Here is a 27,414-nt window from a genome sequence, read left to right as displayed (position 1 = left end):
GAAGACCTTCGAGCTCGTGCTGGTTCATAGAAGGAGATGCAATCACGGAGATAGGTAGGGCCTAAACCGTTTAGGGCAGTGATTCTCAACCTTTCTAACACCCCTAAATATGGTTCCTCATGTTGTGGTGACCCCCCCAACCATAAAATTATTTTTGTTGCTCCTTTATAACTGCAATTTTGCTACTGCTACAAATCATAATTTATTATTTATTTATTTACTTTGCTTATATACCGCTGTATCTCAAGCCCGAAGGCGACTCACAGCGGTTCACAAACAGTAAAAACAGTAGAAACAGCAGTGGTTCCATACAACATATAACAATTGACTTAACACATTATCCATAAATTAACAATAAGCAATTGCAATGCACAATTATTACAAAAAACAACCGCACCCAATCTTCTCCTCATCCAAGCGTAGTCCAGGTTCGTCGTCCATTGTTCCATTCCTATGTTCCATTACCAGATTGCACTAAATTACTCAAACGCCCGCACAAACATCCAGGTCTTCACCTTTTTGCGGAATACCATTAGAGATGGTGCTAGTCTAATGTCCGTAGGAAGGGCGTTCCACAGCCGAGGAGCCACCACCGAGAAGGCCCTATCTCTCGTTCCCGCCAGCCAAGCTTGAGAAGCAGGCGGGATCGAGAGCAGGGTCTCCCCGGAAGATCTCAAACTCCTGGTGGGTTCATAGGCAGAGATGCGGTCAGATAGGTAGCTTGGGCCAAAACCGTTTAGGGCTTTAAAGGCCAACGCCAGCACTTTGAATTCAGCCCGGTAGCAGATCGGTAGCCAGTGGAGTTGGCGCAACAGGGGGGTTGTATGCTCCCTGCGCTCCGCTCCTATTAAAATCATGGCTGCCGAGCGTTGGACTAGTTGGAGCTTCCGAGCTGTCTTCAAAGGCAACCCCACGTAGAGAGCGTTGCAGTAGTCTAAACGGGATGTAACCAGAGCGTGGACTACCGTGGCCAAGTCAGACTTCCCAAGGTACGGGCGCAGCTGGCGCACAAGCTTTAGCTGTGCAAATGCTCCCCTGGTCACCGCCGAAACCTGGGGTTCCAGGCTCAGCGATGAGTCCAGGGTCACACCCAAGCTGCGAACCTGCGTCTTCAGGGGGAGTGCGGCCCCATCCAACACAGGCTGTAACCCTATGCCCTGTTCGGCCTTGTGACTGACCAGGAGTACCTCTGTCTTGTCTGGATTCAATTTCAATTTGTTCGCCCTCATCCAGACCGTCACAGCGGCCAAGCACCGGTTCAGGACCTGGACAGCCTCCTTAGTAGCAGGTGGAAAGGAGTGACAGAGTTGGACATCATCCGCGTACAGATGACACCGTACCCCGAAACTCCAGATGATCCCCCCCAGCGGCTTCATATAGATGTTAAACAACATGTAAATATCTGATATGAAGGATGTGTTTTAATTGTTACAAATTCAACATAATTAAAGCATCATGATTAATCAGAAAAAAATATGGATTTGCAGTACCTTCAACCGATTCAGCACTGACTTCCACAGACCACTGAGACCTCCACACAGAACTCCTGCAGGCGAGGCAGGCTTTGACCTATAAAACCCTAAACCAGCGGTTCTCAACCTGAGGCAGGCTTTGCGCAAGGCCAGGCCTTGTGCGGAGGAGCCCTTGCCAATGGCGAGAGAGCAAGGGAGGCGAGGCGGGCTTTGCAAACGGCCAGGCATTGCGCGGAGGGCTCCTCGCCTGGCCCGCGGCTTTGGGGCAGAGCCAACGGAGGCAGCCTCACGACCCCTCCAAAATGGCAAAGCGACCCCCAGATTGAGAACCGCTGGTTTAGGGTTTTATAGGTCATGACCTACACCTTGAATTTGGCTCGGCAACTTATTGGCAGCCAATGAAGCTCTTTTAATAGGGGTGTTGTAGGCTCTCTATAGTTTGCTCCAGTAAGGAGCCTGGCTGCCGCCTGTTGTACCAGTTCAAAGTCCACACTCTGCCAATTCCAGATTCAAACCATTCCAAGACTTTTGGTCCATCTAGACTTTTCTTTTTCTAGGAAAAATACCATAGCCTTGAAGGATCTCGATCCGCAGCTGGATAAATGTCACGTCCGAATCTGAACGCTTAACCTTCACCCTGACATTTGCGATTCTGCGGTGGAGACATTCATGTCCGCAACATCCGATGGCTGTTATGTAATCCGTATAGTGATATGGCAAGTCGAATTTAGGGGTTGATTTGTGGCGGAGTAATGCCTGGCCTGTGTCCGTTTGCTGCTTATTAAACGTTTTCCATGTTTTCCCTGATAGAACCAATTAAGAAATGCCATTTATAACCCAGGAACAAAAAGCGTGTTATCAGTGTTAAGCTTCTTGGAACAGAACGCTCTAAAAGTAGCCTTCCGAATAAAACGCCGCTTCCATCAAAGATCTTATTAATGAGAGAAAACCCATTACGTAAGAGAGTCTCATCCTTCCTCTTGTCTAACAATGAGTACGAAAGGCACTCTCGGTTCCTATGAATCAGTTTCAAACCTCGATGCTGGCGTTCTCCTTCAACAACCATGTCAAAAGAAAGGAAACAATGCACACAAAATGACGAACGATGAACCCGTGGGAGTTTTACACAAGCCAAAAATAGAGGAAATATTATCCTAGAAATAACCCCCAAGGGTTATCCAGTCCAACCAAGCAGGAAAGCACAATCAAAGCCCTCCTGACAGACAGCCAACCAGTCTAAATGGGGAAATTCACCTTTATTCGGGGAGCACTCTGAACCCAAACACCCATGGATCTGGACCAAACTTGGCACCCATACCCGATAGGCTGAAATGTGATTACTGGAAAGGTTTGGGGGGAACTGCACTTCCTTTCTGGGAGTTGTAGTTCACTCACAATCACAGAAACTATGACCACCACCGATGATGGACCTGTACCAAATGTGGCACATAGAACCCCCATGACTAACTCAACTTAGTCCAGCGGAGGGCGACTCAAATGATCAAGGATCTGGAGAACAAGCCCTATGAGGAGCGGCTTAAAGAACTGGGCATGTTTAGCTTGAAGAAGAGAAGGCTGAGAGGAGGCATGATAGCCATGTATAAATATGTGAGAGGAAGTCATAGGGAGGAGGGAGCAAGCTTGTTTTCTGCTGCCCTGGAGACTAGGACACAATGGAACAATGGCTTCAAACTACAAGAAAGGAGATTCCATCTGAACATTAGGAAGAACTTCCTGACTTTGAGAGCCGTTCAGCAGTGGAACTCTCTGCCCTGGAGAGTGGTGGAGGAGCCTTCTTTGGAAGCTTTGAAACAGAGGCTGGATGGCCATCTGTTGGGGGTGCTTTGAATGCAATTTTCCTGCTTCTTGGCAGGGGGTTGGACTGGATGGCCCATGAGGTCTCTTCCAACTCTATGATTCTATGATGGCCTTCCAAATGTAGTGACTTGGTGGTGGGTTCATAGGTGACTGTGGAGTCCTAGACTTGATCCTCATGTTCTTACACAGTGAGGGCATTGGCCCATGAGGTCTCTTCCAACTCTATGATTCTATAGGCCGAAATGTGATTACTGGAGAGGGGTTTTTTTTTGGGGGGGGGGGGGGGCTGCACTTCCTTTCTGGGAGTTGTAGTTCACTCACAACCAGAGAAACTGTGAACACCACCGATGATGGACCTGGATCAAACTTGGCACACAGAACCCCCATGACTAACTCAACCTACAAGAGTTAGTGGGCTGACTCACCATAGTGGGAGTTGTAGTTTACCCTACATTCAGAGAGCACACTGAATCCCACCAATGATGCATATAGAGCAATCATGCCCAACATATTAAACTTCAAGTACTGATGGAAGTTCTCGTGGTTAACCTGGCATGATGGGAGTTGTAGTTCACTACATAACCTTATGCATTTTGTACAATTAAAAACAGACTTTTTCAAATAACCTGGGTAACGTCAAGGACCAAGTTAGTTTGGGACCTTTGCCAATGAGAACATACAGAAGAGCCACAAAGATGCTTCATATCAAAAAGCACATACAATCAATTCTCAAATCTTGAGCGTTGGGGGTTTCACTTTAAAAAGAAAAATCTCAAACTCAAGTTTCTAGTTCACATAGGTCTGGTGGACTCACCTGTCATGGGAACCGACCACAAAGTCCAAGGAGAACTTCCAGGGAATGGGATTTTTCTGACTTCTTGCACCTTCTGCAATTCTTTAAATAATGGTTATGATGACTACCGATTAAAATAACTTATGCTGCTTGTTACAGAGTGTTATTTTATTCATTTAACACCAGGTACATCCAGAAGTCACATCCGGCCTGATTGAAAGTACAGAACTCAGTGCATGGAGATGGAAGAAGAGGTTGGCTGTAAAGGCAGGACATTCCTCTCAGTCTGTGGAATGCCATAGGTTTCTTCTCAATCATGTAAATACAAAAAGTAAAGGATCAAATTGGTATTAGGAGGAGATAGCTGAGCTCCACCATAGATGGTCTTCTCATGGTCCTCCGTTGACTGTTTGGTGTCCATCTGGAATGGACACCAAACAGCAGCCTTTCCTCTCATCCAGCCATTTGGGGGTCAGTCTTCTCTCACCTGGTTCCCTTTAGGTAGGACTACATGCCCTATGGGACTACAAGTCCATCATCCTACACATGTAAAGGGCAACATGTTGGGGAGCAGTAGTTACCCCTGGTAGGCCATGGTGTACGATCGACAAGGCTACAGGCCAGGCAGACCATCTATGGAGGTCCATGAAGGGACCATTTATGGTGGAACTCAGATCACTCCACTTTTTGGCACTTCTCTATCACCGGGTGTACAAAATCAACCTTGTGCCTGGAGAGAAAAACACACCATTTCAATTTTTTAAGCCGCCTTTCCTTAAAGATCGTCAACAAGTGGCACCCATTCCCTTCCAGGTCCTTTTTCCAACAACGATTACAACTTTTCCAAAGGTTCCTTACTCTCAGCGAAGCCCATAAATAAAGATGTCTTGTGATACAAAGTTGCCATATTTGGGGGCCACAGAAAGTAAACACTTTGAAAAACCTTTTAAAAATGCAACAACGTCCTGAAATTCCCCAGACAGAAAATGATTGGGAATCCCACCAAAACTGTCTTTAAAGTGGTGAGAAGCCAGAGATGAACACTGAGCTCCACAACCAACCCAGGAACCTCAAACACGTCCAACGTGACCCACATAAACCTCCCAACCTCCTTTCCAGTTGAGAGCCGTTCAAGTGTTCCTCTGCTCTCACTATGGAGAAATGCGTGGGGCAAACGTCACGACAGAGACCCGGTCCGAAAGGATGAGATTCACCACGTTCCAAACACAGGGTAATAGAAAATATGATCAGAAATATAGTAGAGTCTCATTTATCCGGCAAAAATGGGCTAGCGAAATTAAAATGTCAGATAATACGGAGTCTCCTACTGTTACCCGTTCGACGTGGCGCTAGACATCTAGAGTACTAACAACCAGAGGCGGCTCAAGGAAGTATGCTAATTACGCATCTGCATAGAGCGCACATCTCGGGGGGGTTGCTCTTGAGGAGCTCTTGAGGTGCCCCTGCCTCGGACAACACCGAGAGGCAGCTCGCTCTCCCTCCCTCCTTCCCTCACAAGTGCCCGTTTGCACGCACGTTGTCTTCCTCTCCTCCTCCTCCTCGCAGGCCAAGGGAGACAACAACGCTGGCGTGACAACAGGAACTCAAAGGGTTAAGGCAAGGTAACACCTCGGGGTTAGAGAGACCCAACAGGAAGTGCCCGATGCGGAAGAGGAGTGTGGAAATCTCAGAGGGAAGGAGGGAGGACACTTCTGCTTCCGGTCCTGCCTCTTTTCCCCGTTTCCTCCCTCTTCTCCTCCTTGTCTAGCCTTTTTCACTCATTGGGAATGGAGAGAGAGTTGGGGAGCGATCCTTTAATTGAAGGGGAAATGCTTGAGGAAAAGAAGAATGTCGGATAAGAGCATCAGATAAGACAGAATGATGGATAAACAAAGGTCGGATAAGGCAGACCCTACTGTATAGGATTCTGGGCGATTCCAGTATATTCCAGGCTCAACCTGTTCACAGCCCTCAGAGGATCCAGCAAATGTAGTGAAAAGAGCAAAAAGTCTTGCCCGCAATCAAACCGTCAACTCCGCAACTAATCGGGTGGAAGGATCCAGGGTATTTCAACTCCAATTTGCCTCCAGGGACGAATCTCAGAATCTCAGAGCCAATCCTCGGTTTGCATTCCAGTTTTCAGGCATCAAGACACCAATGTCTTTTCAACTTCTCCCAGCGTTAGTCAGTTTCCTGTCCATTTGAGGAAAAGAAGGAGTGTTTTGGTACTGAAAGAAGACACGCAGCTGTCAAACTGTAGTGTTTGATATACATTCGTCCTCCTTGAAAAAAAAAGGAAAACCAAGGAGATGCCATAATTCTCCAAACCAAGCCTGAGAAAGTTCCTTCTGCAAATGCCTGAACGAAAAATCATGTCCGCTTTCTCTAAATAGAAGAAGGAGGTATCAGCTTCCTTAAAACAAAATGAAAAGGGCCTCAAATGAATAAAGAGATTACAAACGGTTGGCATTGTGCGCGACAGGCCTTTGGAAACAAAATCTAAGTCAACCTCCAGCCAACGCAGGAATGGCACAGGCCCCACTCACTCGATGGGCAGCAGAAACAAGAGGTCGAGGCTTGAAAGCCTGGGGAAATAATAAACATAGAAACAAGGGCCCTATAAGTCACTTAGTGGCCCATCTGGCGGTCGTCATAAGTGCTGTATCGCTTGACGTGGATACGCCGCACCCGGTCCCGCAGCTCAAAGCTGCCGTCCTCGTCCTCACTCCGGGATGCCTGGCTCCGAGCCCGGCTTGTGGCTTCCAAAAGGGAGTTATCGGGGACCCGAGGGGTCTCATAAAGCAACACGTTGAGCGTTTCCTCATAGATGCGGGCCTCGGGGAATTCCACCTGAGAGGCGGAAGAGAGAAGAGATTCAGGGAATACGCATTAGGGACTTTGTTGGGAAGAGATTGGAAAACAAGACTGGCATGCAGAGGGAAAGAGAAAAGCCATGAAAATGGAAGACAAAGAACGATGACGAATAAACACCAGAGAATCTGTTGACATGGACAAACTTAACTAGTCTGATGAAGGAGAGATAGTTCTCCAAAATTTGTTGCAAGGTCTGTTGGAAACTAGGCAAGTGAGGTTTGTACACCTGTGGAATGTCCTGGGTGGGGGAAAAAACTCTTGTCAGCTCGAGCCAAGTGTGAATGTTGCACCTTGATTAGCATTTAATGACCTTGCAGAGCTTCAAAGCCTGGCTGATTGCTGTCTGGAGGAATCCTTTGTTGGGAAGTGTTAGCTGGCCCTATATATAAGAAGGTGTGCCTGTAGCCTAGTCTGTGAGAGGTCTCTGTGGGAGAAGGGCCTCAGTGTGAGGTAGGCCTCAGTGTTAGTAGGTCTCACTTTGAGAAGGCCTGGTGTGAGAAGCTTCGGTGAGAGAAGCCCCAGGTTGAAGGCTGTCATATGTGAAGCTTCAGTGTGAAGGCTGCTGCGCTCTGAATGCAATTTTCCTGCTTCTTGGCAGAATGGGGTTGGACTGGATGACCCATGAGGTCTCTTCCAACTCTATGATTCTATGTGTGTAATGCTACTGTGTGAACCTCCTGCATAAGTTTGATGTGAAAGGAAGCTCTGTGAGAGTGAAACTGTTTATCTGCATGAGAAAGAAGCCCAACATTGAAGCAAAGAAGGAAGTATAAAGAACTTTATGTGTATTATGGAAACCTTGTTCTTGTAAATAGTGCAACCATATTATTTTGCTATAAAGAAAAGCCTCCTAAGAAAGATATAACATTGGTCTGTGTGTTTTTGTTTCTTTTTATCACTTTAGCTTACGGGTGTTGGGTCATGCTGCTGCTGATAAGAAGATATGTCTGTAGCTTAGTAGCCTCAGTCTGTGAGAGGTCTCTGTGGAAGAAGGGCCTCAGTGTGTTAGTAGGCCTCAGTATGAAAGGCCTCAGTGGGAGAAAGGCCTCAGTGTTAGTAGGCCTCAGTATGAGAAGATCTGGTGTGAGAAGCTTCGGCAAGAGAAGCCCCTGGTTAAAGGCCATTGTATGTGAAGCTTCAGTGTGAAGACTGCTGTGTGTCTTCACACTGACCACCTGCTGCAATGCAACCTGAGCCCTGCTACATGCACAATGGAGGACCTTCTTGCAGCAACACCAGAGGCACTCTTGCAGCAACACCAGAGGCCAGCTACTGGTCAAAGGACATTTAATCAACTACCAAGCTTGCAAACTTTGTGTTTTGTTTGTTAAAAAATGCAATACAATTGTTTGGTCTGCTCCTGACACGATAAATAAATAAATACTGTGAGAGGAAGCTCTGAGAGCAAAGCTGTTTATCTGCATGAGAAAGAAGCCCAGCGTGGAAGCAAAGAAGGAAGTATAAAGAACTTTGTTAGTGTTATGGAAACCTTGTTCTTGTAAACAGTGCAAACATATTATTTTGCTATAAAGAAAAGCCTCCTAAGGAAGAGATAACATTGGTCTGTGTGTTTTTGTTCTTTTTATCACTTGGAGCTATTGATGCTGGCAGGGGGTTAGTGATGTTTCTGCTGATAAGTTACTCTGCTATACATTCACGGGGAAAGTATTTTGTTAATAAACCCACTCACCCAGCAGTACTTAAATTATCCCATAGAGAGGCTGGCCCTGATTTTGGGGGTTCACTTCCTGACTAAAATTCCCATAGTTATACACAAGTAGACACAGTAGTCCTGTGACTGCCCCTTTCACAACAACTGTTCCTGCTCCTGCTCCTTTTGTTGTCAACAACTATTAACTCCTTTGCCTTCCCCTTGAAAATCATCAACCCCGAGTGCTGACACTGGACTGTAAGAAGCAAGCCATGCGTAAAGGAATGTCTGCATCGAATGTGAAAGCCAAAGTCCTCCTACCTTGGTCTGCTTCTTTTCCGTAGCATAAACGATGGAGGTGCAGCAGACTTCGGCCAGCTTGCGGCCCTGGCCGTAGAAGGACCAGCAGCAGATCTCGTCCCCAATCACGTCCTTGATGAAGAGGACCCTCCCGTTGAAGCGGAGGGAGAGCTTATCAAACAGCTCAATGTTCTTCAATAAGTTGTCATCGGAGTTGCTGAAACCAAGAGGGAGGGAGGCCGACGTCAAATCTAGTGTCTGCTTTGGCTATTGTAATTTTTTGTATGAGTATTTATTATTTTTATTTATTTACTATATTTCTATACCGCCCTTCTCAGCCCGAGGGCGACTCAGGGCGGTTTACAAAACGGCACAATTCAATGCCACAATAACATAAACAGTTAAAAGCATATAACATCCATAAAATTACATAAACAATAAAATCAGTAAAACATCTATATAAATATAAATGCTCTGTGCATAATGAGTACCTTAAAAACAAAAGATCCAATGAATGAAATCACAACAAATTTGGCAACAAAATGTCTCACAACACAAGGAGTGACCATCACTCAAAAAATTATGATTTTGTCATTTGGGAGTTGTAGTTGCTGGGATTTATAGTTCACCTACAATCAAAGAGCATTCTGAACTCCACCAATGATGGAATTGAAGCAAACTTGGTACACAGAACTCCCCTGACCAACAGAAAATACTGGAAGGGTTTGGTGGGCATTGACCTTGAGTTTGGGACTTGTAGTTCACCTACATCCAGAGAGCACTGTGGACTCAAACAATGATGGATCTGGACCAAACTTGGCACAAGCACTCAATACGCCCAAATATGAACACAGATGGAGTTTGGGGAAAATAGACCTTGACATTTGGGAGTTGTAGTTACTGGGATTTATAGTTCTACATTCAAAGAGCATTCTGAACCCCACCAATGACAGAATTGGGGCAAACTTCCCACACAAACCCCCCATGACCAATAGGCCATCTGGTCCAAATCCCTTCACCAGGACAAGAAAATGTAATCAAAGCCCTCCTGGCAAAGAGTCATCTAGCCATAGATATAGATATGATTCACACACACAGATATAGTATCATAGATTTGAAAGGGACCCCTAAAGAAGGACAATTATATGTTGCATGTTCCAGAGTAGGCAAACCAGACAATCTCCACATCAACACTGACAAAGAAACAGCAAGAAATACTGTTTACCCACAAACATAAAGAAATTACATATATTAGAAACCAATACTTTCTCATTATTTTCCAGACTACCAGACTGGGCCACAGCAACGCGTGGCAGGGGATGGCATATATATATATATATATATATATATATATATATATATATATACACACACACACACACACACACACACACACACACACACACAGAGAGAGAGAGAGAGAGAGAGAGAGAGAGAGAGAGAGAGAGAGATAGTCTGAAGGTAACTTTCTACACAATATCTATACACACAATAAAAGGGAAAATATGTATGTATGTGTGTGGCTGGGGTGTCCACTTACACAGACAAGCTCCTGCCTCCACAAACAGCTATAGCTCCCACTACCCAGGAGACACCAATGGCCCTCCTTCCAATGACATGGCACATAGGAAACAGAGGAATTGATCAGCAACTGGAAGATGGCATTGGTCTCCAATCTTGCTCATGGGCTTCCCAGAAACACAAAGGGACAGAATGCTGGACTAAGACAGTCCTTTTGGGATGATATAGTGGGGGTTTTCTTGTATTTTTAACCTCAAAATAGACAGCAAAGAGCTTACCTTGTGTATGAGTATTTGTTGTTACTCCTGTTATAAAGCAGCTTCACAACCGGCTGGGAAGAAGGAAGAAAAGGGAACTTGTTAATTCAAGGGAAGAGAAGCACAGGGCATCAAATCTCTAAGCTTCTGGACTGGGCAATTCTGAGAGTTAGGAGTCTAAAATAGTAGTTCCCAACCCTTTTTTGACCAGGGACTACTCTCCAACATTAGTACTAAATTTTTGGCTAACTTTAGATTTGGTTGGTTATTTGGGGTGCTGATTTGGAAAACTGCATTGGCTAGACCACATCAGCTCTTGTTTCTGATACAGAACATATACCATCCAGTTGTCGCCATCTGCTCACCCACAGAAAACCATATTTAATAATATCAAGCTAATGTGGTCGTAGTGGGTAGTCAGCCCTTCCCCTTCTGCCATTCCCGTTACCTCGGCACTGTAAGAGGGTTTTGCGAGACCAGTCGCTCTCATTGCCACGTGGTTTCGAGGCAACTGTGTAGTAATGGTGAGGCCACGTACAATATTTTTGTTCTTGCAAACCACTGGTGGTCCACGGACCATAGGTTGGGAACCACCAGTCTAACATAAGAGTGTGCTCTTGTGTTACTGAGCTCCACTCTTCCATTGCTACTATGCAGGCACGCTTAAATTATTTTTAAAATCTAGAATCCTAGAGTCTGAAGACAGCCCAAGGGCCATCCAATCCAACTCCCCTCTGCCATGTGGGAAGGCACCATCAAAGCCTTCCTGACAGATGGCCATCCAGCCAATTCTTAAAACCTCAAGAGAATTTATTTATTTATTTATTTACAGTACTTATATACCGCCTTTCTCACCCCTGGGGGGACTCAAATTTCTGACAAAGGAGACTTTGTCAGAAATATTAAAAATTAACTAGGTATTTAAATTACAAAAATGTGAGTCAAGCACTGAAAGGGTGAAGTGGTTGCAATTACTTCGCAAAAGCTGCAGCTCAATATAAGTAGGTTTGCCTGCAGCACAACTGAAAGAGGTAAGCCTCAGTGTGAGGTAGGCCTCAGTGTTAGCAGACTTCAGTTTGAGAAGGCCTGGTGTGAGAAGCTTCCATGTGAGAGAAGATCCAGGTTCAAGGCCATTGTGTGTGAAGCTCACATTGTGTGTAAAAAGCTACTGTGTGAAGCTGCTGTATTACTTCGGTGTGAAAAGAGGCTCTATGTGATCGAAGCTGTTTATCTGCATGAGAAAGAAGCCCAGCGTGGAAGAAAGAAAGAAGAATTTCATTTGTTCTATGGAAACCTTGTTCTTGTAATATAGTGCAACCATATTATTTTTCTATAAAGAAAAGCCTTCGATGGAAAAGATAACATTGGTCTGTGTGTTTTTGTTCTTTTTATCACTTTGCGCTACTGGTGCTGGGTCACGCTGCTGTACATTTATGAGCCCTGAACGGTTTGGGACCCGCCTACCTGTGTGACCGCATTTCTGTGTACGAACCCACACGATCACTTCGATCATCTGGAGAGGCCCTGCTCGTGCTCCCACCTCCTTCGCAGGCGCGATTGGTGGGGACGAGGGAGAGGGCCTTCTCGGTGGTGGCCCATCCCCGACTCTGGAACTCACTTCCCAAGGACATCAGGCATGCCCCAACTCTGGCAGTCTTTAGGAGGAGCCTGAAAACGTGGTTGTTCCAATGTGCCTTCCCAGAATAAGGAAAACTCTCAGCAGTATGTCCTCAAAGTGCACTTTACCACTGATTTGGCTGCGTTCCCTCATTTCTCTTTGAAAACCCCATACCAGTTATATCCTACCTCATTCATACCCAGTGTTATTTTTTTTAAAATTTAAACTATTACATTTGGCCCGGCTATAGGTTTTTAAATGCTTGTGTGTTACTGTTTATTGTTTATGTGATTTATATTAATTGTATTGTATTGATTGTTTTTGTTATTGCCTTTGTTTACTGATGTACTGTGGGCTTGGCCTCATGTAAGCTGCACCGAGTCCCTTGAAGAGATGGTAGCGGGGTATAAATAAAGTATTATTATTATTATTATTATTATTATTATTATTACAATTATGCGGAGGGTCTTTTGTTAATAAGCCCACTCGCTCACCAGACTTGAAGGACACAGCACTATTTTTCATTTGCAAACATCTTCCCAGCCCCCCCACTATTTGTTTTGGAAGGGTAAATAAGACTTGGCTTTCCAAATATGGGAAAGTGGCTTCACCTTCATGGCCGATTCTATGAGCCTCTCCTCTTCTTTGGGGGATGTGATGACGGGGATGTTGCAGACGGGCTTGTATGATTCTTTCTTGTCCTGTGAAAAAGGAACCCCACCCACAAAGGGTTATTTGCTAGCCAATGCTTAGCTGGGACCAAAAAGTGAAGAGCATTGCAGTAGATGACCATCAGAGCCTTACCTGCAGGGCCGCCTGACAGAGGTCAACCAGCCCCTGGATGAGGTAGTACTTGGCTTCCGCCATCAGCTCTTTGATCTCCTGCCGGTTCTTCGGTAGGGCAACTGTGTTGTCTCGGAGATAGTTCAAGATAGAGCCAAAGTGTTTCCCGCAGCGGTCGATGAGAATCCATCCTGGAAATAGAATGAGACGTCGGCACAGCATTGGTGTCTCAGATGTAACCAAGCAGATCATCTTGTATGGGTTTCCCCAGAGATCCTTGCAGATGGGTGGGCTAAAATTCCCAGAATCCGAGGGAGGGACTACAATTCTGAGAAGCACTGGTGATATGGGGAGCCTGGGATCTGTAGTTTTCTGAAGTATGCCGCAACTACAACAATCTCTCAGTTTAAATAGAAGAATTGCATTCTTAGGTTTTTATTTATTTAATTGTGATGTTTATTTTGTTATTTTGGTTTTATTTTGTTGTAATGTTATAATGTAATACAATATAATACTAGTAATAATAATACAATATTATAATTATATATTTACATTACATGTAATATTACTAATAAAATGACAATCTAATGGTATAGTGCAATATAGTAATATATAATACTGATATTGTACTATGCTAATATATTGTATGAAAATATATATTGTAAGCCGCTCTAATAATACTAATAATATTACAATATAATGGTATAATACAATATAGTAATATATAATACTGATATTGTACTATGCTAATAATAAAATATATTGTCTGAAAATATATATTGTAAGCCGTTCTAATAATACTAATAAAATGACAATATAATGGTATAGTGCAATATAGTAATATATAATACTGATATTGTACTAGGCTAATAATATAATATATTGTATGAAAATATATATTGTAAGCCGCTCTAATAATACTAATAATATTACAATATAATGGTATAATACAATATAGTAATATATAATACTGATATTGTACTATGCTAATAATAAAATATATTGTCTGAAAATATATATTGTAAGCCGTTCTAATAATACTAATAATATTACAATATAATGGTATAGTGCAATATAGTAATATATAATACTGATATTGTACTATGCTAATAATATAATATAATGTATGAAAATATATATTGTAAGCTGCTCTGAGTCCCTTCGGGGTGAGAAGGGCGGCATATCAGTACGCCGATGACACTCAGCTGGTGCTGAAGATGGAAGGCCGACCGGACTCTGTACCTGATTGTTTCCATCAGTGCCTCGAGGCCATTACTGGATGGCTGCGTGCCAGCAGGTTGAGGGTGAATCCAGCAAAGACGGAGATCCTATGGCTGGGTCGACCGGGCAGTGGGGACATCCACAGAACCTATCTTGTTTATAACTTGGGGACTGCCTGTATATGCTTAAGAGGAGGGATGCATTTGCAAAGACTTGAATAAAGACGCAGACAAGAAGGTCTCTTTTTTAGAGGGAGGCTGCTCTGATGTGACTTCAAACCAAAGCTGGCTTTTGGAAATCTCAGACCAAAACCATCAGGGTTTTTTTCAGGCAGATTGTGTTGTCACTACTCCCTTCTTCTGAGGCTGAGAAAGAAACATAGGGGAGAAGGGAGTGGGGAGAGAAAGAGGAGGAAAGAGAAAAAGGGAGAGAGGAGGAAAGGCGACATAAGAGAGAGAGAGAGTAATGGGGAGAAAGAGAAAAAGAAAGGAAAAAAAAGAAAGGGAAAGAAGGAGAGGAAGAAAGGGATAGCATGAGGGAGAGGAAGAAAGAAATAAGAAATGGGAGGAGGGAGAAAGGGGCACAAGAGAGAGAGAAAGGGAAGGAAAGGAAGAAAGATAAAAAGCAAGAGAGGAGGAGAGTGGAGGGAGAGAGTGTGAGGTAAACCTCTGTGTGAGAGAAGTCTTGTGTGAGAATACATAGTAGGTTTATACTCTGTGTGAGAGAAGCCTTGTGTGAGAATACATAGTAGGCTTATACATAGTAAGTTTATACTCTGTGTGAGAGAAGCCTTGTGTGAGAATACATAGAATACACAGCAGTCTTCCAATGTGAAGGCTGCTGTGTATAAACCTACTATGTATTTGTTTATTTGTGTTATGGAAACTTTGTTCTTGTAAATAGCGCAACCATATCATTTCACAACAAAGAAAAGCCTCCTATGGAAGAGATAACATTGGTCTATCATGCTACTATCACGCTTCTATCACCTTTCGTCCATGTTCAGCACTATTTCCAATTTTAATTTTACATTTGGCCTTCCCACAGTTTTTAATTGTATGTTGTCTTATTGATAATGTTATATGTTTACTGTTTGTGTTTTTATCTTAATTACTTGTATTGTTGTGATTATTGCTTGTATTGTTGTGTTCGGGCTCGACCTCATGTAAGCTGCACCGAGTCCCTTGGGAGATGGTAGCGGGGTACAAATAAAGTATTATTATTATTATTATTGGTCTGTGTGTTTTTGTTCTTTTTATCGCTTTGGGCTACTGGTGCTGGGTCATGCCACTGCTAATAAGTTACTCTGCTGTACATTTATGGGGAGGGTCCGTTGTTATAAAGCCCACTCACCCAACAGACACCTCTGCTCTAGGGGATATGTAATCTGGAGCATAAGAAAACAGATGTGCTACTCCTAGGTACTTCATTTCAATAAAGGGCTTTTTCAAAAAAAGGAAGCTGATGGTAACTCTATCCCTTCCCAGCTTCAGGTGATGCCCACATCAGGTTCAGGGACAAATTTTGTTCCTGGCATATACTAAAAATCCTCCTCATTGTTCTCTATGAAGGGAAGGAATCTCAGAAACCTAGAGTTGGAAGAGACCACAAGGGCCATGTGTGATCCAATACAACAGCCAGCAGAGTGTCTGCTGTGGACTCATCTTGTTGTGTTTCAAATAATAATAATAATAATAATAATAATAATAATAATAATCCGACATTATTTATACCCCACCACCATCTCCCCAGAGGGGACTCAGGGCCGCTTACAAGAGGCCAAGCCCAACAGTACATTACAACAAAATAAAACCAAAACAACAAAATAAACATCACAATTAAATAAATAAAAACATAAGAATGCAATAAAATAATGCAAAATAATACAAAGGGCGAGCCACATGTGTGAGATAAAATGATAAAATTCAGGATGAGATAGGGAAGAAAGAAAAATATTTGTATTGGAGAAGCTCATAGGAGACGGAGTAGTGGAGACAGACCTTCAAACAGGTGGGGGGAGTCGCAATATGGGGGCAAACATTATGGGAGGACCAACTAAAGGAATTATCTGATCACTCTCCAAAAGCGCAACAGAAGAGCTGCCTAATCACACCGGGCATCAACCCCGGGACCTACCGTCCTTGTCTGAGAGGACCTCCATCCTGCCGCTGAACATGGCCTTCAGCATGGTGTCATGCCGCGTCAGGACTTGCACCGTGGTGTAGTAGAGGCAGCCTCCCACGTTGAGTCGCACATACTTGTTGCCCAAGGCGCCTGCTCGGAAGCTGCCAAGGCCGGCACCCTTGGGCTTGGACCCCGAGGCAGGGCAGAGGGCGGTCAGGCAAGTGTCCCCGGACATCTCCTTCTGCAAGTAGATGACAACTCTGCAGAGGGTGGGCTTGACCGACTCCGCCGTGGTGGGTGCGTGGATGGAGGGCTGCAGGGTCAGCAGTTGGACCAGGGGGTGCTGGATCCTGAACTAAACAATCACAAAGGAGGAGAGAAAGAGATCGAGGTTAGAACCAAGTTCTGTTGGAAGAAGCAGACATTCTTTGTTACGACAACCATCAGAGTAGAATTATTCTGATAACATTCAGGCAGAAGACATATTTGGTTGTTTCGTTCCCTCTTCAACAGCCATAAGAACTATTGTATATACTCGAGTAATAGCCTAGTTTTTCAGCCCCTTTTTTAGGCTGAAAAAGCCCCCCTCGGCTTATACTCGAGTCAAGGTTATTTATTATTTTACTCTGTTATTAGTATTGTTTTTTATTACATTTATTATCTTACTCTATTATTACATTTACATTATTTTACCCTATTATTATTTTATTACATTTATTATTTTTCACTATTTATTATTGTTATTATTACATGTATGATTTTTCTCTATTATTATTACATCTATTATTTTACTCTATGTATTATTATTGGTATTATTGCATTTACATTATTTTACTCTATTATTTTATTACATTATGATCTGGTCATCGACCGCAATAAAGTTTACTTACTATTATTTTACTTTATTTATTATTGTTATTATTACATTTATTATTTTACTCTATTGTTACATTTCCATTATTTTATTCCGTTATTATTATTTTGTATTACATTTATTATTTTACTCTATTGTTATTGGAAGGATATGTAAGCACATTTACATTGAAGAAGGTTAGAATAATGGTTTAATTGGAGTTGGGCAGTCTTATCTTAAATTAGTTTTATGTAAATATTAAAAACATTTAACCTGCTGATGCCTCAATTAATATAATTTTATTGGTATCTATTTTGTTTTACCAGTAGCTGCTGTATTTCCCGCCCTCAGCTTATACTTGAGTCAATACGTTTTCCCAGGTTTTTGTGGTAAAATTAGGTGCCTCGGCTTATATTTGGGTCGGCTTATACTTGAATATATATGGTATTATGCAAAAAACCTCAAGAGGATTTTTTCCTGATATCTGACTGCAATTCCGACCAGGTTCCATTCAATACCCATTCACTTATGGCAATGATGAGGCCTAGAAAGATCTCTAAGGTCAAAGCAGGGCTCAGAAAATGTTCCTACAGTTGAGTTTAGAAAAAATCTAACCTATTATCATATTGGTTCTTTTCTAGTGAACCCCAAGGACTGCTACTTTGCTTACCTATTATTTACTTACTTAGGCAATCCTTCATTATCATTACATGCAAGATACTCCACTTAGACAGAAAAAATGAAATGCAAAGAGACAGAATGGGGGACGCGTGGCTCAAGAGCAGGACGTGTGAAAAAGATCTTGGAGTCCTTGTGGACAACAAGTTAAACATGAGCCAACAATGTGATGCGGCGGCAAAAAAAGCCAATGGGATTTAGGCCTGCATCAATAGGAGTCTAGTGTCTAGATCCAGGGAAGTCATGCTACCCATGCTCTATTCTGTCTTGGTTAGACCACACCTGGAATATTGTGCCCAATTCTGGGCACCACAGATGAAGGGAGATATTGACCAGCTGCAATGTGTCCAGAGGAGGGCGACTAAAATGATCAAGGGTCTGGAGAACAAGCCCTATGAGGAGCGGCTTAAAGAGCTGGTCATGTTTAGCCTGAAGAAGAGAAGGCTGAGAGGAGACATGATAGCCATGTATAAATATGTGAGAGGACATCCTAGGGAGGAGGGATCAAGATTGTTTTCTGCTGCTCTGGAGACTATGACGCAATGGAACAATGGCTTCAAACGACAAGAAAGGAGATTCCACCTGAACATTAGGAAGAACTTCCTGACTGTGAGAGCCGTTCAGCAGTGGAACTCTCTACCTCGGAATGTGGTGGAGGCTCCTTCTTTGGAAGCTTTTAAACAGAGGCTGGATGGCCATCTGTCGGGGGTGCTTTGAATGCAATTTTCCTGCTTCTTGGCAGAATGGGGTTGGTCTGGCTGGTCCATGAGGTCTCTTCCAACTCTATGATTCTACGATGACCTTCCAAATGTAGTGACTTGGTGGTGGGTCCATAGGTGACTGTGGAGTCCTATTCTTGATCCTCATGTTCTTCCACAGTGAGGGCATTGCCTTCCAGGTGGAAGGCAGTCCCAGTCAGGGTTGGCTTGTCACATCTTCCTCTTGGCGCGTTTCTCCCCTTTGTTCTTTATTTGTGCATCTTCAAATTCCGCAGCACTGCTGGTCACAGCTGACCTCCAGTCAGCATATTGTTTTATAACAGATGTTGTTGTGACCTTGGTTTTGGCTTTCAATTTGCTGAGATTAAATAGCTTCTCATCAACAAGATGAAGTATCATAGTGATGAAGATGGAAAATAAGGTTGGGGAATAACACATCCCTGTTTGACACCCGATTCCACCTTAAATGGGTCACTGGAAGCCATTGCTGTCCAAGATTGTTGTTATCATGTCATCATGGAGGAGCTGCAGGATGTTCACAAATTTGTCAGCCAAGGTTGAAAGAAAAAAAATGATACCTGTGATTGTTTTCAAGTTGCAATTCTCTATGACACTCCAGTTACCAGAACTGCTTTTCAAATGAGGCCAAAGTCCATCCCTCGGTCACCACATTGCTATGTAGCAGAGGCAGGACCTGGGGGAAACACACTCCCGGATATTACAATGGGTCTGACTCAGCTGGTCCCACACAATAGGACCGCTTCCTTTGCTTCCCCTCCACTGGAGTTTAGTTCTGGCATTTGTGCATTGCTTGCTTAACCACGTGCAGGAAATAGCCAAAGGCCCTAAACAAGCATTGATCCCCTCATCGGGCAATTCCACTGGTATCTGGAAAAGGAGGGCAAGAGATTCCAAGGCTTTGGAAATGCCAAAGTTTATGGAAAAGCAGGAAGAAAACCAAACTCAGGAAGGCTTTGAGCAAGAATACAACCAGGCCGGGTCACTTAAAGAACTTAAAGGTGAACAAATCAGGAGCAGGTGGGTCCAAATCCAAGCCTCTCAAGAGTCTGAATCCAGTCGTCCGACTCTAAGCCTCCCCAAATAGCAAAAAATTTTCTCTGAAAATCTAGAATCCAAGAATTTAAAGACAGCCCAAGGGCCATCTAATCCAACTCCCCTCTGCCATGTGGGAAGACACCATCAAAGCCCTCCCGACAGATGACTCGGTGCGGGTTAGATGAGGCCAAGCCCAAAGTACATCAAACAATCATCAATAACACAACATTAATAAACAATAAAATACAAATCATATAAATCACATAACAAAAACAACAATCAATAATGACATATTAAAAATGTCCGGGTCAAATGTGACAGATTAAAATTGAAAATATGCTGACGTGAACAGGTAAAATGTAACTGGGATAGGATTTTTCAGAGAGAAACGAGGGAACGCAATCCATCCTAAGTAAGTATTAAAGTGCATTATGAGGGCATATTGCTGAGAGTTCTCCTTATTCTGGGAAGGCACACTGGAACAACCATGTTTTCAAGCTCTTCCTAAAGACTGCCAATGTTGGGGCATGTCTAAAAAGCTACTGTGTGAAGCTGATGTATAACTTTGGTGTGAAAAGAGGCTCTGTGAGATCAAAGCTGTGAGATTGAAGTGTGAGGTAGGCCTCAGTGTGAGGTAGGCCTCAGTGTTAGCAGCCTTCAGTTTGAGAAGGCCTGGTGTGAGAAGCTTCTATGTGAGAGAAGATCCAGGTTAAAGGCCATTGTGTGTGAAGCTCACATTGTGTGTAAAAAGCTACTGTGTGAAGCTGATGTATAACTTTGGTGTGAAAAGAGGCTCTGTGAGATCGAAGCTGCATGAGAAAAAAGCCCAGCGTGGAAGCAAAGAAGGAAGAATTTCATTTGTGCTATGGAAACCTTGTTCTTGTAATATAGTACAACCATAATATTTTGCTATAAAGAAAAGCCTTCTATGGAAGAAATAACATTGGTCTTTGTGTTTCTGTTATTTTTATCACTTTGGGCCACTGGTGCTGGGTCACACCACTGCTAATAAGTTCCTTTGTTGTACATTTATGAGGAGGGTCTTTTGTTAATAAGCTCACTCGCTCACCAGACTTGAAAGACATATCCTTTGAAAGCTTTGCCCAGCTTTTCCATGAGTCCACTTCCTCCCCATTCAGTAATTGGCAGTCCGTGCTTTCTGCTAAAAATACGCTGGCATTTCAAGCCCCACCCTTTGGCTTCTGGGCCTGTGCAGAATGACCAAAGAACTGTGAGAAGTTCTCTAAAATGGAATTTGGCCCCTGGAGTTAAAGAGGTTGCTGTTCCTTCATAAGGCACCATGTGAAACTCAATGAAAGTGAATTGGAGTGAAAGAGATTTTTCCAAACACTGCTGCAGACCTACACATTGGCTACCTTATTCCCGCTCTGCTTCAAAATAAGTTCCAGCAGATTGGAGGAGGGCCAATGTGGTCCCAATCTTCAAAAAGGGGGAAAAGGGTGACCCAAACAATTACCGTCCGGTCAGCCTCATGCCGATACCAAGCAAGATTCTGGAAAAGATTGTTAAGGAAGTGGTCTGCAAAAACTTATGAACAAATGCGGTCATTGCTAATAGTCAACACGGATTTATCAAAAACAAGTCATGCCAGACTAATCTGATCTCTTTTTTCGATAAAGTTACAAGCTGGGTAGATGCGGGGAATGCCGTGGATGGAGCGTATCTGGACTTCTGTAAGGCTTTCAATAAGACCTTCTGGCAAGGAAACTGGTCCAATGTGGGCTAGGCAAAACTATGGTTAGGTGGATCAGTAATTGGTTAAGTGGACAAGCCCAGAGGGTGATTCTCCCCAATGCTTCCTCTTCATCCTGGAAAGAAGTGATGAGCGGAGTGCCATCTGCAGGGTTTTGTCCTGGGCCCGGTCCTGTTCAGGATCTTTATTAATGACTTAGATGAAAGGTTAGAAGGCATGATCATCAAGTTTGCAGAAGACACCAAACTGGGAGGGATAGTCAATACTCCAGAGGACAGGAGCAGAATTCAAAACAATCTTGACAGATTAGAAGTTCAACAGTGACAAATGCAAGATACTTCACTTAGGCAGAAAAAATGAAATGCAAAGATACAGAATGGGGGGCGCCTGGGTCGAGAGCAGTACATGTGACAAAGAGACTTTGTGATCAACAAGTTAAACTTGATTCAACAATGTGATGTGGCGGCAAAAAAAGCCAATGGGATTTGGGCCTGCATCAATAGGAGTATAGTGTTGAGATCCAGAGAAGTCATGCTCCCCATGCTCTATTCTGCCTTGGTTAGACCACACCTGGAACATTGTGTCCAATTCTGGGCACCACAATTGAAGAGAGATGTTGACAAGCTGGAATGTGTCCAGAGGAGGGCAACTCAAATGATCAAGGGTCTGGAGAACAAGCCCTATGAGGAGCGGTTTAAAGAGCTGGGCATATTTAGCCTGAAGAAGAGAAGTCTGAGAGGAGACATGATAGCCATGTATAAATATGTGAGAGGAAGTCATAGGGAAGAGGGAGCAGGCTTGTTTTCTGCTGCCCTGGAGAGTAGGACGCACGCAATGGAACAATGGCTACAAGAAAGGAGATTCCATCTGAACATTAGGAAGAACTTCCTGACTGTGAGAGCCGTTCAGCAGTGGAACTCTCTCCCCTGGAGTGTGGTAGAGGCTCCTTCTCTGGAAGCTTTTAAACAGAGGCTGGATGGCCATCTGTCGTGGGTGCTTTGAATGCAATTTTCCTGCTTCTTGGTAGGGGGTTGGACTGGGTGGCCCATGAGGTCTCTCCCAACTCGATGATTCTACATTAGGTTTCTCTCTGTTCTCACAACAGCCCTAAGAGGTAGACTCAGGAGAAAAGATAGCTAAAGTTGCTTTGCACAGGCTTAGATCAGAGCTCATATTCACCTGTGGCTCTAAACTGCTCTAGCAGATGGTGAAAAAATAAATGGTGAAGAACAAAAAGGAGCTGTTTAAAAATTGATTTGTTTCCTTGAACACTCCTGGCTGTGTGGACAAAATAATCACCATAGTTTCATTCTGACCATGCTTCAAACCTCAGTTGTGCTCCAGGGAATATTGCTTCATAAATAAGTCAAGAATTACCGTCTCGAAAGAGACTGCACTATCTCTCGTTGAACACTAAAACTTGCCACAGTGAAAACCAGAGAAAGCCTTTGACTGTGTGGGTCATAATAAACTGTGGCAAGTTCTTGGCGGTATGTATGGGGAGACCCAAGCCACCTTGTCTGTCTCCTGAGGAACCTGTATCACGACCAAGTAGTAACAATAAGAACAGACCACGGAACAACAAACTGGTTCAAGATTGGGAAAGGAGTACGACAGGGCTGTCTACTCACCCAACCTACTAAACTTGTATGCAGAACACATCATGCAACGTGCAGGGACTGATGAATTCAAGACTGGAGTTAAAATTGCTGGAATATGTCAGAAATATTAAATATTAACTAGATATTTTTGATTACAAATGTGTGAGTCAAGCACCAAAAGTGTGAGTAGGACAAAAAACTCAGCCGTTATCAGGTCCTCAAAACTGAACTGCAAAGGCTCTGGCATAAACCAGTCCAGGTGGTCCCAGTGGTGATGGGCACACTGGGTGCCATGCCAAAAGATCTCAACCGGCATTTAGAAACAATACACATTGACAAAACCACAATCTGTCAACTGCAAAAGGCTACCTTACTTGGATCTGTGTGCATCATTCGAAAATACATCACACAGTCCTAGACGCTTGGGAAGTGTTTGACTTGTGGTTTTGTGATACAAAATCCAGCATATAGATCTCATTTGCTGTGACATACTGTGTTTTTGTGTCAGTATAATAATCTTTATTTATATCCTGCTTTTGTCCCTAACAGGATCCAAAGCAGCTTACAACATATTAAAATCATGTAAACAACAATCCAAATACTTCAAAAATAAGTATAGAACATCATAAAATAACAATTTAACACAACAATAATATGCACTCACATTCTTGTGGCAGATATTCAAGTTTTAAGGTGCATCTACACTGTATACTAAATGCACTTTAAATGTCTTGGCTCAATGCTATGGACTCCTGGGATTGACAGCTTGATGAGGAACCAAAATTCCTGGGCAGAGAAGATTAACAGCGCTGTCGAACTACAGCTCTCGTGATTCCATAGAACTGAGCCATGTCAGTTCAAGTGGAGTCAAACTGCATTAATCCTACAGTGTGGATGAACCCTAGGACACAAATCCCCACTAGGAGACCTTGGGCAAGTCCCACTCTCTTGGCCTCAAAGGAAGGCGACGACAAACCATCTCTGAAGAAATCTTGCCAAGAAAAACCATATCATTTATGACACACAACTCCTTACCCTTTGCCCCATAGAAAGCCGCTAGATCTACAATGCAATGATGTCACCTCCATGTGCATAAAGACAACGCTGAACCTATAAGTTCTGCCAGCATTGCACAGGATCAATTATTATGAACAAAATTCTCTTTTTAGTTCTGATTATAGTATATGCATTAAATCCATTCGACATATCTACTTGCTGACTCCTCATCCCACCACTGATTGAACAGCTCTACCCTAAATGAGGGTAAACAACTGGGACATAGCATACCTGTTATATTTCTTTCTGATGGATAAAGGATGCTGGAACAGGCAGGACGGGCAATGTTGGTTGTAAAGCTTCACTCCTCTGTGAAACAAAGAAAAAAACGTATTTAAAACATTTCAACCAAAGTCTTTATCATACACTAGCATGCTGCACCAGTATGATTTCCATCTATGTTCATGAAAGTTGGCTAAATATTCTTCCTCCCCAGACAGTCTATTGTATTCTATTGCCGCTGTACGTTAATCTTTGTACCCTGTGTTTTGGTGTATGTATTTTATAATGGTATGTTTTGATGCATGTATTTTGTTGTATGTATTTCAAGTTGATATGTTTTGAGTATGTTGTACTCTTCCTAGAGCTGTTAAGAGAAGTGGGTAATAAATACAATTTATTATTACTATCATCATCTATGTTTTATTAGGTATGGAGGTTTTCCATAATCACACTACCCTGGGAGAGTTAAAGTTCTATTTGCTGGACAGGCACCTAAAGTTCTACCTGTTGGACAGCCACCCAAAGCTCACCATCCACCTAAGCTCTATCTGTTTGGACATCCACTTAAAGCTCTGCCTGTTGGACAGCCACCCAAAGTTTTACCCATTGGACATCCACCTAAAGTTCTACCTGTTGGACATTCACCCAATGCTGACCATCCATCTAAAGCTCTACCTTTGGGACATCCATCTGAAGCTCTGCCTGTTGGACATGCACCTAAAGTTCTACCTGTTGGACATTCACCCAATGCTCACCATCCACCTAAGCTCTATCTGTTGGGACATCCACCTAAAGCTCTACCTTTGTAACATCCACCTGAAGCTCTGCCTGTTGGACATCCACCTAACGTTCTACCTGTTGGACATTCACCCAAAACTCACCATCCACTTAAGCTCAACCTTTAGTACATCCGCCTAAAGCTCTGCCTGTTGGACATCCACCTAAAGTTCTTCTTGTTGAACATTCACTCAATGCTCACAACCCACCTAAAGCTCTACCTTTGGACATCTACCTGAAGCTCTGTCTGTTGGGACATCCACCTAACGTTCTACCTGTTGCACATTTACCCAATGCTCACCATCCACCTAAAGCTTTACGTTTGGTACATCCACCTAAAGCTCTGCCTGTTGGACATCCACCTAATGTTCTACCTGTTGGACATTTACCCAAAGCTCACCATCCACCTAAGCTCTACCTTTGGAACATCCACCTGAAGCTCTACCTGTTGGACATCCACCTAAAGTTCTACCTGTTGGACATTCACCCAAACTCACCATCCACCTAAAGCTCTACCTTTGGTACATCCACCTAAAGCTCTGCCTGTTGGACATCCACCTAATGTTCTACCTGTTGGACATTCACCCAAAGCTCGCCATCCACCTAAGCTCTATCATTGGTACATCCACCTAAAGCTCTACCTATTGAACAGCCACCCAAAATTCTACGGGTTGGACATGCACCTAAATTCTACCTGTTGGGCATTCACCCAATGCTCACCATCCACCTTTGGGACATCCACACGAAGCTCTACCTGTTGTGCATTCATCTAAAGCTCTACCTGTTGGATGTCCACCTAAAGTTCTACCTCTTGTGCATTCATCTAAAGGTCTACCTGTTGGACGTCCACCTAAAGTTCTACCTCTTGTGCATTCATCTAAAGGTCTACCTGTTGGACGTCCACCTAAAGTTCTACCTGTTGGACATGCACCTAAAGCTCTACCTTTGGTACATTCACCCAAAGCTCTGCCTGTTGGACATTCACCCAAAGCTCGCCATCCACCTAAGCTCTATCATTGGTACATCCACCTAAAGCTCTACCTTTAGTACATTCACCTAATGTTCTACCTGTTGGACATCCACCCAAAGCTCACCATCCACCTAAGCTCTATCTGTTGGGACATGCACTTAAAGTTCTGCCTGTTGTGCATTCATGTAAAGGTCTACCTGCTGGACATGCACCTAAAGTTCTACCTGTTGTGCATTCATCTAAAGTCCTCCCTCTTGAACGTCCACCTGTCCCTATTAAAGAACCTCTAATATACCCTTCCTCTTCTCCTTTTCTAACCTTGCCTGAAAATGGAACAGGGCTCCAAAATCAATTATCCCCGCCCGCCCGCTCCACTTCCTTTCCAGGCACTGACCCACCAAACACAAAATCAATCCCACCCTTTAATGCCTCCCCTCCCTCCCGCTCTCCGGGGCCCGCCCGCCTCGCTTTGGGCGTCCTCCTCACCCGCCGCCTCTTTCCTTCCTCAAAACGCCGAAGGGGTCGCGGCCGTCGCTCTCCGAGGCCTCCGAAACTCCCCGGGCTGAACTGAACCGTCTCCCGAGCGGGTCGGCGCGCCCTCCGCGTCCCCAGCCCAACCGAAGGGCGGAGCTCGAAGCTCTAGCCTCCAGCAACAGGCCGCCCTCGCCAGTCAGAAACTTCCGCCTACAAATCCCGGCATGCCATCGCGTCGCAGCGCTCCTTACGCAATCATAAACGGACGAGGATGACGTTACGTATGACGTCATCCGCCTCGTTCCCTCGCTTCCTCCCCAGCCAGGCAAAAGGAGTCGAAGGCAGAGCTATCGAGCGCCATTCAAATCCACTTTATCGGCCCTCTGCTTTTCTTTTCAAACATTAATAAAGACATGTTATATATATATATTTAAAAGCACGAAAAATACGCACAGACACTTTGATGTCTTTGAGGGATCCTCAAATATTTTACAATATTTGAATGGGAAATACAATACTTTTACAATATTTTAATGGTTTTACAATATTTTAATGGAAAATTATACCAAAGGGCTTCATTATTATTTCTTAAAATTTTTCAAAGCAATAATGGAATGTATTTTTATTATGTTTCATATTTATTGTATGATTTTTATTTTTTAATGTTTCATATTATATATATATATATATATATATAATTTATATATTTATTTTTATATTATATTTATATACTTATTTTATTATGTTTCATATTAATAATAATAATAATAATAATAATAATAATAATGTGTTGTCGAAGGCTTTCATAGCCGGAATCACTGGGTTGTTGTAGGTTTTTCGGGATGTCTGACCATGTTCCAGA

General features: G+C 43.4%; 1 protein-coding gene across 2 annotated transcripts; it reads right to left on the bottom strand.

The window, feature by feature from the left end:
* Nucleotides 1-4,233: 4,233 nt before the first annotated feature.
* Nucleotides 4,234-26,781, bottom strand: TNFAIP1 (TNF alpha induced protein 1). Of its 2 annotated transcripts, XM_060756968.2 has the most exons (8): nt 26,565-26,781; nt 24,341-24,418; nt 16,445-16,782; nt 13,109-13,278; nt 12,916-13,005; nt 10,708-10,760; nt 8,930-9,125; nt 4,234-6,933 (listed from the first exon to the last, which is right to left on the bottom strand). In XM_060756968.2, exons 3-8 carry the CDS (start codon nt 16,665-16,667, stop codon nt 6,712-6,714), a joined length of 954 nt encoding a protein of 317 aa, XP_060612951.1. In that variant the 5' UTR covers nt 16,668-16,782; nt 24,341-24,418; nt 26,565-26,781; the 3' UTR covers nt 4,234-6,711. The 2 variants fall into 2 exon arrangements, with proteins under 2 accessions (XP_060612951.1, XP_060612950.1); XM_060756967.2 differs by lacking the exon at nt 26,565-26,781 and having other exon boundaries at nt 16,445-16,787.
* Between the last annotated feature and the right edge of the window lie 633 nt (nt 26,782-27,414).

The sequence above is a fragment of the Anolis sagrei genome, chromosome 11 (genome assembly GCF_037176765.1).
Source record: "Anolis sagrei isolate rAnoSag1 chromosome 11, rAnoSag1.mat, whole genome shotgun sequence".
NCBI classification, from domain to species: domain Eukaryota; kingdom Metazoa; phylum Chordata; class Lepidosauria; order Squamata; family Dactyloidae; genus Anolis; species Anolis sagrei.
This window is presented reverse-complemented; position numbering and strand designations above follow the sequence as displayed.

Coding starts and splice junctions, on each gene's coding strand:
- TNFAIP1 (XM_060756968.2), bottom strand. CDS start 16,667: ATGTCCGGGGACACTTGCCTGACCGCCCTCTGCCCTGCCTCGGGGTCC. Junction 10,761..12,915: donor TCATAGAATCGGCCATGAAG/GTGAAGCCACTT, acceptor CCTTCTTCCCAG/CCGGTTGTGAAGCTGCTTTA. Junction 9,126..10,707: donor AACAAATACTCATACACAAG/GTAAGCTCTTTG, acceptor TCTTGGTTTCAG/CAACTCCGATGACAACTTAT.